Source organism: Rhinolophus hipposideros, assembly GCF_964194185.1.
Source record: "Rhinolophus hipposideros genome assembly, chromosome: 4".
Lineage (NCBI taxonomy): Eukaryota > Metazoa > Chordata > Mammalia > Chiroptera > Rhinolophidae > Rhinolophus > Rhinolophus hipposideros.
Window position 1 is genome coordinate 60685856 of NC_138050.1, and position 15334 is coordinate 60701189.

At 32.5% G+C, this 15334-nt stretch overlaps 1 protein-coding gene across 6 annotated transcripts in view; it reads left to right on the plus strand.

The window, feature by feature from the left end:
• Window positions 1–15334, plus strand: part of FGF14 (fibroblast growth factor 14) — a 624943-nt gene that overhangs the window by 597184 nt on the left and 12425 nt on the right. For all 6 annotated transcript variants that reach the window (XM_081046459.1, XM_081046461.1, XM_081046462.1 and 3 more), the window contains one exon: window positions 11399–11597. In XM_081046459.1, the coding sequence (XP_080902585.1) occupies window positions 11399–11597 (199 nt within the window). The remainder of the gene's footprint in view (window positions 1–11398; window positions 11598–15334) is intronic.

Genomic DNA, 15334 nt, shown 5'->3' on the forward strand with positions numbered 1-15334 from the left:
GTGTTCTCATAGACACCATTCCTTTTCATGTAAGAACTTGTCTTATTTTCTAATGATGTGACCATTAATGTAAATATCTGTGTCCTCCACTGGACTGTATACTCCAAGAGAGGACAGACTATATTAATTTTTGCTCATTATTTTATCTCAAGATTAAGAAGAGTGACTGGCAAATACTAAAAGATTGTTAAATATTTATTGAAAAAAATGAATGCACTAATTTTAAACATCATTAAGTATATATAGAATAAGTGGAAAGTTGTTTCCATGTGTTCATAATATTCAAACTTCCAATTTATCATCTAATATCTACGACAGAAAGTTTAGTGTTTGTAATAAGGTTTTTGTTTTGTTTTGTATTATCAAAAAGTAAAAGTCCAGGACCAGATGGCTTCATTACTGAATTCTACCAAATATTCAGAGATGATTTAATACCTGTTATTCTTAAACTCTTTTAAAAAATTGAATGAGACACTATTGGAAGTATTATCTCTTATTATACAATACTTGTATAATACTAATATGTATTAGTATTACTAATAAGTATTATACATATGTAATATGTATAATACTTACATACTTATATACTTATATTACTTATATACATATATAAGTAATACTAATAAGTATTATACAATTCTTGTATCTTATTCCATTTTATGATGGCCAACATTACCCTGATACCAAAACGTGGCAAGAATAAAACAGAAAAAGAGAAAACTATAGATCAATATCTCTGATGAACACAGATGCAAAAATCCTAAACAAAATATTAACAAATTGAATACAACGATACATTAAAAAGATTATACATCACAATTCAAGTAGGGTACAAGGAGGGTTCAACATATGCAAATCAATCAATGTGATACTCCACATTAACAAAATAATGGATAAAAATCATATTATCATGTCAGTAAATGCAGAAAAATCATTTGACAAGATACAACATCCATTTATGATCAAAATCCTCAGTAATAGGGGTACAGAAGGAAAGTACCTCAGCATAATAAAGGCCATATATGACAAATCTCAACTAATATCATCCTTAATGATGAAAAACTGAAAGCTTTTCTACCAAGATCAGGACCAATTTTAAATAAAAGAATTCTTCCCATTTCATAGTGTCACATTCTTAACCAACAACCTGGAAAGTAACACAATACATTCACTATGCCTGTAAAATTTCCTAATAGAACTTTAAAATAAATCAGTGCTAATTGAGAGAGAAAATCCATAGCAGAAATGAATGTTAGTGGCTTCAGCTTCCCCTCATTAGAGTTATTTATCCAACAGGTTGACATTTTCCTCTACTCCTTTGCTCTTTTTTCCCGGAAGGTCTTGCTATTTATTGCCTCTTTTCTTAGTTTCCTGGCCCCTTTCTTCAGTGTTCAACGTTTGTCTTTTTGTGTTAACCTTTGGAATTATTGAACAAATTGTTACCAGAATCTAGCAAATTATGGCCAATACGTTTCTACTTAATAAAGCAAAATCAAAAGATCATCGCCCTCAGGTGTTTGTTTTAGCCCCCTGTGGGCTTCTTTGTGTTCCATACATTCAGGATTGGTGATTCTTATCAAATTCTGACTTGTCTATAATACGATGTGTATGATGATTTATTTGATATTCTGGGGAAAAATTAAATCTTTTTTATTTGGTTCAGCTTTTCAATAGTGTTATTATTAATAAATATGTGCTAAGTAGCAGCATGACGTATGTTAAATATCGCATGAATAGAAATAAAAACATCTTAATCATTGCATTTTAGGATTTGTACTCTCTGAGACTGAAAATCATCATCTATGACATGGGACAATGCTATTTTTCTTCTTAAAGCATTTTTAACAGCATTATTAAATCAAGCAAAATATGTGAATGGTCTTTGAAAAACATAAAGCTTGATACAAATTAATATTAGTCAATGAATATGTTACTTTAGGAGTATTGCAAAACCTGCTTTTACAGCTCCTTCATTTTCTTATGGAAGCTTGCATTTTAAAGTTTGGTAAATAGTTTCTTTTGATCTACTTGCTTTGTTTGGTGTGGAATTTGTTTATATAAATAAGTGGTTTTGACTGGATATGTTTTACTAGTAAAGTCCACAATGCATAAGCTCAATACAAAAAAATATGTTTAATGAAAAAATCTAATTTAAAATGGGGTTTAAAGAAAGAGAAGTGGAAAAAGCTTGGAGATGCACGTAGAGATAGGCCTAAGGAGAGAAGCATGTAGAGTTGTAGGAAGAGTGTTAAAATACAGTTTAAAAGTTAAGTGGAAGAAAACAAGGACGTGTTTTCTCATTGAATCTAGCAAAGTCATAGCCAAATATTTGTCATTTTATATTCAGTCACCTAAGGTAACATGGGCTGAGAGGTACAAGGAGCTAAAAGGAAACATTGATAAAGAACGATAAAGCAACCAGACTGGGTTTTTTGGTAGGACTTAACAAGATACTGAGTTGATGTATTCTAACTACTTATCTATACAAACTAAATTTCTGCACAGCAAATTATGCTCTTGTTTTGGCTAACAAAAAAATTCTAGTGCAATTAATTGAAAATATTTGGTAGCATATGTGATAGTCTTTGTCTAATTGGATATAAGAAAGATGCATATTTTCTGTAGCATTTTTTCATTCAGGAATATCTTTGTTGCACTTCCCACCCCCACTCCCACCATCACACCACCGTTAGTACCCTGATTCTAGGTATTTCTGTTTTCCCCCAAATGCCTTGGAATCCATTAATTATGCACTCATTTCTTAAGTGATATTTCCTTGTATTTCTTTTTTCTATTTCTGGTACATGTAATGTCTGACAGAACTAGACCAGGTAGACTATCACACCAGGCCAAATCCTATTCCAAACTCAGCTATCAGAAGATATTAAGGAAAAGTGATGAAATAAGGTTAAAGAATAAAATAAACACTAAGACTAATAATTTTTAAAATAATTTATTCAAATGGAGTTGGTAATCTTTTCACTGCTTTCTTAAAAGTCATTCATTGAAGCAGAGATTTTGCTCTGGAACTACTGAGGGTGCCCAAAAAATGTATATTCAATTAAGAAAGGAAAAACTGTATTAAAATTGTAATACAATGAATAACACTAGCATTCATTTGATTCACGCCATCTTTTGAGTGAACGTCATACTACACATTGTTACCATAATTCAATTCAACCTCAAAAAATAATACGTAGATAACGTCTCTTAAAATGTCTACATTTTTTTGGCACCCTGGCATTTTAGCTTCCCTTGTTGCTGTCCTAGCTTTCTCAAGCTGCATTTCTCTCTCTGATTCTCTTTTAGAATGAAATTGAGTTGACCAGAAGGATAACTATAGATTTAGAGTGCAGGCCATAGACTCAGGCAGCCTGAGATCAAAAACTTGCCACTTACTAGCAATATAAACTCTCATCAAGATACTTAACTTCAATATTGCAGTCTGTTAAGAGGAATAAAATGAGAGGATGTTTGTAAAGCATTGAGCATTGTGACTGGCTTACATAGGTAAATAAGTAAATGTTAATTATCACAAATTCTCACTTCAGTTCTCCTTTAATTAGACTTATATTTACATCTGTATATAATAGAGCAGCGTTCCCTCAATTATCTATTGTGAAGGACAGTATTTTTTTTTAATTTATAATTTTTTACCCATAATTTTTTGCCCATAATTTTTTACTTTCAGAAATATAATAAACTTAAATTACTAGAAAAGTATTTTTAAAAAATACAAAGTAAAACCCCAGAGTTTTTATGTTTATATTCAACACACATAAAAGTATTGTTAAATTGCTATAGAAGTTTATAAATGTTTTTGCTCAATTTTTGTACTTGTTTCATTGCAGACAGGAAATGAATGATTTGTAGATGGGCACAGTTCCATGGACCATTCTTTAAGTGGTACTATGATGAAGACTATGTGATATATTTTATTATTTACCTTTGACTAAGCCATATAAATATATATATATATATATATATATATATGTATATATATACATACATACCACATGTATATATATACATATATATGTATACATATGTATATATATATATATACATATATATATATATATATATATATATATATATATATATATATATATATATACACATGGCTTAATGTGATTTTTGTGCTATAACAAAAATAAAAATCACTAACAATCTGAAAAACCCTTAAAATGGAGGATGAGGCAATGCAGACAATTTAACTTAGACATCAGTAATCTCTACTTTGATGAAGCTTCTGAATATTTGTCAGACCAAGAAACTCTTCATATCACTCTGTACATCTGTTATCTAATGACATTATTCACTTGGATCATCCAGAAAAAATTTAAAAACTCACAGCAGTACTTTTTCTGGATTTTATAACATAATTCAGGGTGATTTCTTTCACATAAAGCACTGGCATTATCAGTTTTACATTTCCCTTTTAAGCAAACTTCTACACAATTAACGTATGACCTTACATATGTTGGAGAAGTAGACTGTTGGGAAGTTGATATGTGATGAAACACCAGAACACATTTGATTTGAGAGCTCAATTTTTACTCACACCACCACCTGCTATGATGTTATGACATCCTCATCCCATTCCAACCTTCCCTAGATAATTTGTGTAAACAATGAGTTATGTTTTTTTCTGGGAGGATGGTTGGCATCAGATGCAGCCAACCCAGTTTGTTTTGTTCAATATTCCTATAATTAAGTAATGGGGGGGGGGACGTATATACAGTTTGCATGAAGGGGAGAAGAGATTCATTTGTAGCATCCATATGTTTTCTTGTTTCTTTCTTTTAAAACACAGTTAATAATATATTTGCCCCCCTTAATTTTATTCTAAGAGTTGTATCACCTATATCACTATGATAGCACATACCATTTATTCCTGTTTTCCATTTCTATTTTCTTCCATATGTAGATGAAGATTTAGGGAAAGAGAAACTGTATAAGGTACATATTTTCTGTGTTTTAGTTGAATGAGTAATTCAGTTGAGTTAGTAATTATCTCTGTCAGTTCTCAATTGCTTTATTGATGCCATGTAACAAGCAACCACAAAAGCTGATGTGGCATATAATGGTAAGTGTGTATTGTCTGTACATCTGGGGCCATGTGGAGCTTGGCTAGGCAGCACTGGCTCTGTAGATCTAGGCAGGATTTGATCACGTCTGGGAATAGGCTAATTTACATTGGGGCATCTTGGCTCTGTGCCACCTGTCTCTTCTCCAGCAGGGTAACCCAGGCATGCTGTCATGGCAGCAGAGAAGGCAAAGATGGGAAAAATGAATTGCACAAGTTCCTGTCAAGACTCTACTTTCTCCCTGTTACTCATAGTGGGAAGACACATCAAATTACGTGATAAAGGGCATTGATACAGGAGTGGGTGAAGAGTTCGGGCCACTTTTGCAATTGATTATGTATCAGAAAACTAATGTTTTCAATTGAATAATATAAGAAATATGAGAAATGAGTAGAAATAGTTAAATATACTTATCTTGATGAAAATAAATGTACTTGGGCAAGTTACTAAACTTGTCTGTGCTGTTTCTTCATTTCTATAATGGGGATAATATCTAATAGTACCAACCCCCTAGGATTCTAGCGAGGAATAAATTAATTGATTATGCAAAGTCCTTAGAACAGTGCCTGCTACAGAAGTATGCACAGTGTGTTAGCTATAGTTATTATTATTATTATTATTATTATTATTATTTTGAGGCATTCACCGTTGAGCACTGATGAATGTGTGAGATAGTAGATAGTTGTATCAATAGTTTAAGCATATTTGTTTTATGATATTTCTTGCTAATATTTATAGCACAGATGCCATTTGTTCATGTTCCAAGCATCATTATTTTAGGAATTTATACATGTCTATATTCTAGAGAAAACAGATTTAGCATTATAGAGTCAGTTGGCACGTGTTTTTATTTATAATTTTTAAATTTCTTACTTAAAGATGTGCTGTAAATACTTCATATTTTTATTTGTTTCCATTTTCTTAACTTTAGCAAATTTTATACAACTGTTAAGAAATGCTAGTAAGCTTATGGATAATGCCAATTTAATTTATATTTCCTAAAATTTTGTAATCATTTATTAATTTCTTCTGTATGGTAACAGGTAACAGGATCATGTGCCAATGCTTCCCAATCTCTAATGTGCATACATATCACCTAGGGTGATATGCCAATTCTCATTCAGTAGTTCGGGGGTGGGGCCTGGAATTCTGCATCTCTAACAAGTGACCCAGGTAAAGAAGTTGGTATTGGTCCCTGAGTAAATTATGTATATTTAAAGATTTTGTATATGTGTGTAGATGTGGTATGTATTAAAATATGTAAAAATACATCTTTATATTAAATACATAAAATAAATTATTATTTAATATTTCATCATCATAAATAATATTCTTGCCACAGTTTTTTAAACCATGTCAATAAGTCATAAAAAGAAAATAGATATTAAATATAATATAATAAATTAAAATATATTTAATATGTAAAATAATGAATATCTGAAGATATTATGTGTATATTTATTTATTTGTTTATATTTGTATAACATTTCTAAATGCTAAATAATATCCTTACTTGCAAAAAACAAAAAAAGGCCTTCATATAAAATTTTATTTCCCTGGCAAGCTACTGAAGTAACAGCTTCTGGCCCTATAAATAGAAGTACTGTAGAAACTGTTTTGTTGCTGGGAATATACTTAAAAATCACTGGATCCTGTAATTAAATAAAAGCCATCTCTTAAACACATATATGATTACACTTTACTTTGAAGTATAAACACAAACAATTTGCTATTCTTCTCCCTGTGGGCATTATAGCCCAATATTGTAAATGTTTGATTATATAGAATTTCAGATAAGTAAAATGCATTCATCAACTAAATTTTCAGCTTCTGAGTGTTAAGTACAAATCCTATTTGTTTCAAAGCTTATAACTATAAAATATTCTGAAAGGTCAGAATATTGGTTCCTTTATATGTAATCTTAAGAATCACTATGTTGTACACCTGAAACTAATATAATATTGTACCATGTTTGTACACCTGAAACTAATATAATATTGTACCATGTTTCCCCGAAAATAAGATCGGGTCTTATATTAATTTTTAGCTCCAAAAGACGCATTAGGGCTTATGTTCAAGGGATGTCATCCTGAAAAATCATGTTAGGGCTTATTTTCCGGTTAGGTCTTATTTTCGGGGAAACATGGTATGTCAACTAATTGAAACATTTTTTAAAAACTATAAAAAAAAGGAATGCTCTGCATTTTTTTTTTTAAGGAATTGAGTAGTGTCAGAACAATATCATTAAAGAATATAATTGATTTGTAAAAGTATAAAAGATGAGGGAAAACTCTGTTAAGTGCAGGATAAACTTAGTAGACTACATCTCCAAAAAGTAGAAAAGGAAAATATAACTGAGAATACAGGTTAAATGGATCATTGGGATTTCCACCTAAAGGCATGTCTAATTAAGTTGAACCTGTTAAGAAAAAATAAATACCTACTATCCTGGTTGTAATAACCAGCTCAAATTAGCATTTGAGCTTCACTTTTTTATTCAATTTATAGTTTATAAATCTAGCTATAGTTTGCAACTCAATTTATACTCTGCAAATCATTTCACATCTCTGTTATCTTATTTGATATTTGTAAGAAACCTTTGTGCTTTGTTATTATTCTCCAAACAAGAACTTGTAATTTGAGGCTCCCTCCTTTTCTCAGTTTAAGCCTCGGGAGAAATACTCCCGAGTCCAGGATCAGAGTTATTACTAGTCTGTTGATGAAAGGGGACTGAATGTTTGATGACTCTGAATTATAGAGGTTAATAGAACATTAATAGCTATTGCATATTGTGGAATGACTGCTATTTGCTACTATAGGTCTAATATTATGTCTCTATTTTTAACCTATTGTAGAATTACCTTGTATTTTAATAAATGTTGTAAATGTGTCTAAAATGCCTGTTTTTATGTTTTCACTTTGAAACAGTGGTGGTGATGCTGGCTCAGGTGCTTGGAAAACTTAATTTTTATTTAGTCATAGATAATGTGAAAGATGATGCGGTAACTACAAAAATGGCATTTATGAGATTCTACTTGCATATTCTTACAGAAGCCCAGGCTCATAACACAGTGAAGGCTTTTCCAGGGGTGAAACTGATGAAAATTCTGATTCAAATCGTATACATCTATTACATGAAAATAAGTACAAAGTTTATTTGGGGAATACTCAGCTCCTTAGGAATTTTAAAATTAGATTAGCAATCCCTCCCCAAATTACCCTTTTTGGAAAGCCCTCAAAATTACCTTACATCACAGTTGGCAAAAATTTTTGTCAAAGGATCATAACAGTAACCTAAATTTTAGGGTTTGCAGGCCTTCAATCTCTGTTTCAACAAGTCACTTTTGGAATTTGTAGCCAAAAACAGGCGGCAGCTGTATTTGACCTATAGGCTGTAGTTTGCCAATCACTAAGATTCTCAAGGTCACTTTTAGTTCTTAGGTTATAGTTATGCTGAATTATCTGGGTTTATGGCTAACTCATTGGTTATGAATTATGGAAATTGGGCCCTGTCTTCCCTCCACCCTCTCCTTTCATCCTGAACCCGGAAGCTTAACTGTGTACATGCAAATGTCTCATCAGGGTATTTTCCTAAACAAAGACAATTCCCTTAAAAGAGGAATCCTGCTGCTACTGTTAAGATAGTAAGTACACCACAGACCATGATTTCATTTCAGAAATAACAACATAAAAGATGAAATTTTTGTTTAATTGTAGTGTTTTCATAGTCTATGGTTCCATGATTTAGTTTGGCAAGGATGCAAATTAATATTTAAGCTTCTGCTGGAACTCAACTGTTGTTGATTTTGTTGTTGTATTTTGGTGGTTCTAAGTATAGCCAGGCAAGATGAGAAAAAGACACACCAAACTCCTTATCTATTTCTTTTTGGCAGAGTCAAAGAGTTTTTATTTAAGCTTATTTAAGATTAAATTTAAATAAGCATTCTCATATTACCGCTACCTATTTTAGAGTGTTTCACTGACATAATCATCATATTACTCAAATGTGTAAAACTGTAAATTAGGTTAGGGCTGAGTTGGTAAGCCACCAGGGATTCCTTCTTCCTTTAGTATTTATCTTGCCACTACATTGGACGTCTCAAACTGGAGGCTCACCAGGGCCCCACCTCAGCCCAAGTCCACGCTACGTTGAGAGAAAAAAAAAAAACACAAAAGACTAAGAAATACTTGCCACCATTAAAAGGAACTATTATCTAGAAATCTGGATTTTTCATTCCTTTTGAAAAATCAGATCTGCTAAAGATTCAAGATTTTTATTTTCACATGAGAACCATGTAAGGAACAGTTACTCCTTTTACCATCCTTTCGACTATTTTCTCTGTCTCTTTAGGCCTGAGCCCGAGTAAGGGGACATTTATCCTCATAACAGTACTGTGATTACACCAGCTCAATAAGTCATAAATGTCAATGTCAGCTTGCTTCACTCTTGTATCTGATCTGCTTGGTCAGTGTAGGAATTTGAGTTTTTGGATCCTGCTCTGTGCATGACCTCATAAATGATCATGCACATCATTTGGGGACCTCATAAATGATAATTATTTTATGTCCTACCTATGGGACTTTTCACCCCATCTAACACCCCAGAGCATATAATAGGACTCAAACACAAAACTATGACTTTGTTAATTGTACAATTACTGTCAAGAGCATATTTGTTTATGTTGATCAGTGTAACTTTTTCCTTGCAAGAAAATGCCTTTTGGAAATGCCAAGAAAAAGAAGATTTTTCTCTTTTCAATAATTTTTATAATATGTAGCCATTCTCTTTTCATCTTGGCTACCAGGAAGTTCGGAATTCAATTTAATAATGTGTTATAATTCTGGTGGTATTTCTCTCCTTATTTTGTGCATTATGGATTATTGTATTAATATTAATTACTAAAGTGAGCACACACATACACATGTTCTACAATTTTCAAGCGCATTTTGCAAGAGATTGAACTTCAACACATCTATATATAAGTGATATATATACTAACTTCTCAAAACCATCCTCTACATTGACAACAGATTTACATTTATAAAATACTAATCATTATTCTCTTGCATATATAAAAACCCTATGTGTCTACCTCTTTCTTATAAGAAGTCTAATCTTTTTATCAGAGTGTGCAAGACCTCTTATCATGTTTCTCCAACCCTCCTTCCTATCCATTTTGCCTCCACAAAGTCTCAGTGACAGACTAATGGTAGTTCTCCAAATATACCATGGCATTTCCCACCATGTGTCCTTAGCAATACCACTCATCCTACCTATAATCACTCTAGTATTTGGAAGGTAAATCTGCCACAGCAAATACTATGTTGTACTGTCATTTTTTTTTAAGGACAAGAATTTTAACAAAATTCTCCCAGTGAAGAATCTTGTTCATTTTGGATATGTTCCTTTTGGTATACTGGATGCTGAGCCCAATATTTGGTGTACAGTTGTGCTCATTGACTAAATATTTAGCTAAGTTGTGGTTTGCTGAAATATTGAGAGAAGTGAGCTGATAGAATTGATATAACTGATACAGGGTATATTTTAGACTGTAAGTCATGGGGATTTATTTTTAAGAATAGTATTGAGTGCTTACTGTGTGGCATGTTCTCTTCTAAATATATAACATGTGTTAATTCACCCAGTCCTCCCAAGCACTCTGTTATCCTATGATTTTGTACCCATTTTAGAGGGGAGGAAATTGAAGGCCAGAGATTAAGTAATTTCCCCAAGGACACACAGCTGGTAAGAAGTGGGGCCAGGGTTGAACCCAGAAGGTATGGTTCCACAGATGGTGTTCATATTCACTCTACTCCACTGACTCCCATTTATGCATTGAAAATATATTTGTCTCTTATGACACCAAATACATAGTAACTAATCTTAACTTTCATTAGTCCTATCAGTTCTCCTGGGAATACCTAAAATACATATTATATTTTTGCTTAGTTTATTGTGAATATATGATGCTACTTTATTGTGCTCTTTCTGGTTATACCCCGGTTGATTTGTTTTCTGTTTATATAAAAACGGTTTTGTGTTTGTTCTTGTCTTCTATTTTCTTCTTAAAGAACATCTACTTTTGCCTATAAATATATTGCCAATAATAGCAGATTCTTCTCTCTACATTGTATATAGAGAAAAGTATATGGACAGTCAGTGCATGAAGGAAGAGGTAGGTCTGGGCATCCCTGCCCAAGAGCTGACTTGCTCATCATGTGGATAATCTTCTGCAGGAAAGAAGAGAAACCACAGTGAAGCTTCCACTCCTTCCGTTAACTTTCTTTTCTTCCTTTTCCCTCTATAGGAACTTTTTACCCCTGAATGCAAGTTTAAAGAATCTGTTTTTGAAAACTATTATGTAATCTACTCATCTATGCTGTACAGACAACAAGAATCTGGTAGAGCCTGGTTTTTGGGATTGAATAAGGAAGGGCAAGTTATGAAAGGAAACAGAGTAAAGAAAACTAAACCAGCAGCTCATTTTCTACCCAAGCCATTGGAAGGTAAGTGTTGTGTGTGTATTACCCTTATTAGATTTATTACACATTTATTAATAACTCTACCATGGCCACAAGGAACCCTCACGTAATGCTGGATATATTTTTTATCTTGATCTGGGTGGTGGTCACATAGTTGTCTACTTAAGTTGTGCATTTAAGATTTGTACACTTTACTGTATATATGTATATGCATGTATGTCATGTACACATGTATGCACACATATATACATATATGTATGTAAATTAATGGAATACATATATATATATAACATATATATATATATATTTCTACCGCTTACACGGTGGAAAGTTTGCAAACTTAATTGCCCAACCTCGTGTACATATATATATACATATGTATACGTATATATGTATATATATGTATTCCATCAATCTGAAAAATGCCAGGAAAATTCCCTCTCTACCCACTTCTGTGTCTCAAACCTTTGCTGCCTCAACCTCTCTAGCCTGTAAATAATTTTTTAAATTAAATTTGTAATGTTATTATAAATCTGTGACTGCCACAGTAGATATATTAGAAAAACTAATTAAGTGTTGAGTATTATGGAATAAAGTATTTGCCCATTTTGGTGTTACCTAGCTGAAAGTAATCACATACTAGTGAATTATTGTAATTACAGAAAATGAAGAGTTGATACCTTGGCTTTTAAAGAACTTGTTGATTTACATAGCTCCCTTCCAAACTGCATAATTATTTAATAAATTCAGTGTGGCATTGCCTTCTTTTATATTCCCCTGTAAACAATGCAGCCATTTACTGTGACCAGATTACAGGAGAGCAGGCTAAAAAGTTTTGTTAATTAATCAGAAATAGCTGTATCTTTCTCATTAAGAATTCTGCCAGAAGTGTCATTTACTTTTAACTATGAAACATTTGTTTGAGAACTACCAAAAAATTGATATTGAGGCTTTTCAAAAGTGATTTTTATTAAAATGCTTTTCTTTGCTTTTCACAGAAAATCAGATTTACAATAACTAAATAAACACTTTAAGCTAGACACTTTGATTTTCTTTTTGTTTTTTTATTCCTACAGGAAAGCCTTACCCATCAAGGGAAAATGCATATTGGTTTTATAATCCATATTTTCTATATAGGAATAAGTAAATTTGATATATTGAAAGTTAAATATTAAATATCTGTAAATGTATAATTTAGTTTTCAGTTTTCCTAAGTTTGGAAAACAACTCATTGATTAATACTATCTTTATAATTTCAAGATATTGACTTCCTATCACCCTTACCTAAATTTTTCTCTAGAAGAAGACATTGAAACCCAAACAATTAACCACCAGGGTCTATCTAGGAAAGGAAAAAGTACTTGAGAGTCTGAAATATGAGTGTTATTCTCTTTATATGATAAATCATAAGGAAAATTAATGTAGAAATAAGAAATTAGAGGGTTTCTCTGTTCTTCCAAAATTAACACCTCTGTTCTTTGGCTTTACTCTTTTAAATGAATTTCGAGACCATCAGACTCACCAATACTCAAATGCAAGTGAAAATTTAAAAAGTCTAAGTCAATAGCCGCCCTAAAGAAGTCTTGGTTTATTTATTGTCACCTTGTTTTATCCCCTTACATTAATTATTGTTTTGAATATAGACAGTTAAGAATTGATTAAATTTCTAAAAACTTGTCTCTTAGCTGCATAAATGTTATGAAAACCAAAAGGGCCTTTATGTCTCTTAACTGAAGCAAAATCTGGAAACCAGCTATTTAGTATATTCAGCAGGAAATATCTGATACTCTAATGGTGTGGTGTAATAATATTACTTGGTATTTTAATCACACACTGAACTGTTGTGTATATTGTATATGTTATGTGTATATATGAGGAAGAGACAAACAGTATTTTCAAATACTTAGCAGACAGAAACACTCTTAAAACCAGTGAAGGAATTATTATAATAACAGAGGTTGTTACATAGTGTAATTGATAGAGGAAATTTATTTCAAACTTTGAGGACCCATACAGGGTGTAAATTATATCATTGGAAATGTTAGGACAAATTAGGTACTTGATTAATTATTGATGTTCTGGGGTATTCATATCTCTAACATAACTTCATAGTAGACAATCAAATTAAAGCTGTGATGCTATTGTCTCCTCATTGAATTAGTAGTGGGAGGAGAGGTTGGAAAGTGCTTCAAGGATATGGATTAATCCCTTTGCCAAGTCGTTTAATATATATTTAATATATGTCTGGTGTACACATGCACTTTCAAACATGTGTGCTAATGAAAACTCACTAATGCATTGATGCAAAAGATAAAATTCTGTCACCTTGAACATGGCGAATGTATATGGTAGTTCATTCTAACTAAGCATGAGTTATCTTCATAAAATACAGTAAGTCCTCACTTAACATCATCGATAGGTTGATGATGCAAAACATTTAATGAAACTAATTTTACTATAGACTGATCTAAACAAGAGTTAAGATCCTACATCATATTTCTGGCAACAAAAACATTCCCAAACTTCTAAATAAAGACTCAAAACATTTCTAATATTAAACATTGAAATAAATGAGAGCCATACATACATTTAAGAAAGATGAACTGAAAACAAGTAAGAGAATCATTTTCTAACCCACTTATTCCAGTTCAGCACTGCAGATGGCAGTGGCCTATCCCAGTAGTTCAGGGCACAAGGTGAGACCCAACCTCAGACAGGATGCTCTTCTGTCACAGGGCACACTCACACCCACACCCACACCAGACTGAGACAGTATAGAAACACCACGTTATCTCACGTGCAATCTTTGGGATGTGGGAGGGAAATGGAGTCCCTGGAGAAAACCCACGTGTACATGGAGAGAAGGTGCAAACTCCACACAGATAGTGGCCCCAGTTGGCAATCGATTATTTTTTTCTCAGCAACATTATAGTGAAACAAGTTTGAATGAAATGACATTATTTTAGGACCCGCTGTATCATAAGCTTTCAAAAGCCTAAACAGCACGTTGGGAAGATCTAATTCTAATGGCATGATTTCTGATGGCAGATGATTTTAACTCACCTAGTTTCTCCAAGCATTAGTCACTCTTAAATGTTCTTTCCCTGGATTTCCTGAATCATTTTCTAAAACACCACATGAGCCCTTGTGATTAATTATGTCATGAGATACTATTTAGACAATTTCTCAGAGCTTACAGGAAGTCAGTCCCACTTGCCTTCTTGTCATTCTGTGCTTCTGCCTTATATGACATCAATTATTAAATTTTTAATAACAGTTCAGAAAATAAGGCATAAAAATACAAAATGCCACACAGTTACATTCAGTTATTTAAGGTTCTCTTTCCACAATTGTGGGAAAAGAAATCTAAGCAACGATCTTCAGAAGGCACGGCTTAAAGAAAGCGAGTTGTTACTGCTTTGGATAGCTTTGTAGTTCACACTAGTGTGACTATGTTGCTTTTGAACCACTTGAGAGAAAAATAATTTCATGATCTAGGGTATAAATACCTAGACTTGAAAAAGATGAATGGGAATGAGTGGTTCATGTGTTGACATTAGTGTGCAGTGGAACGGAAGTCTGAGTTTTCCTTGCTGTGCAAAGCGAATTAGGTTAAATGCTTGCCATCCTCCTATACTGTGTGTGTGTGTGTGTGTGTGTGTTTTATATCTTAGGCCCACAAAGAGGCTGTAGCTTCCATTTAAAACTTCTTACCTAGACAAACATCCATGCACACTCTTGTCCATATTTCAGTTATATAA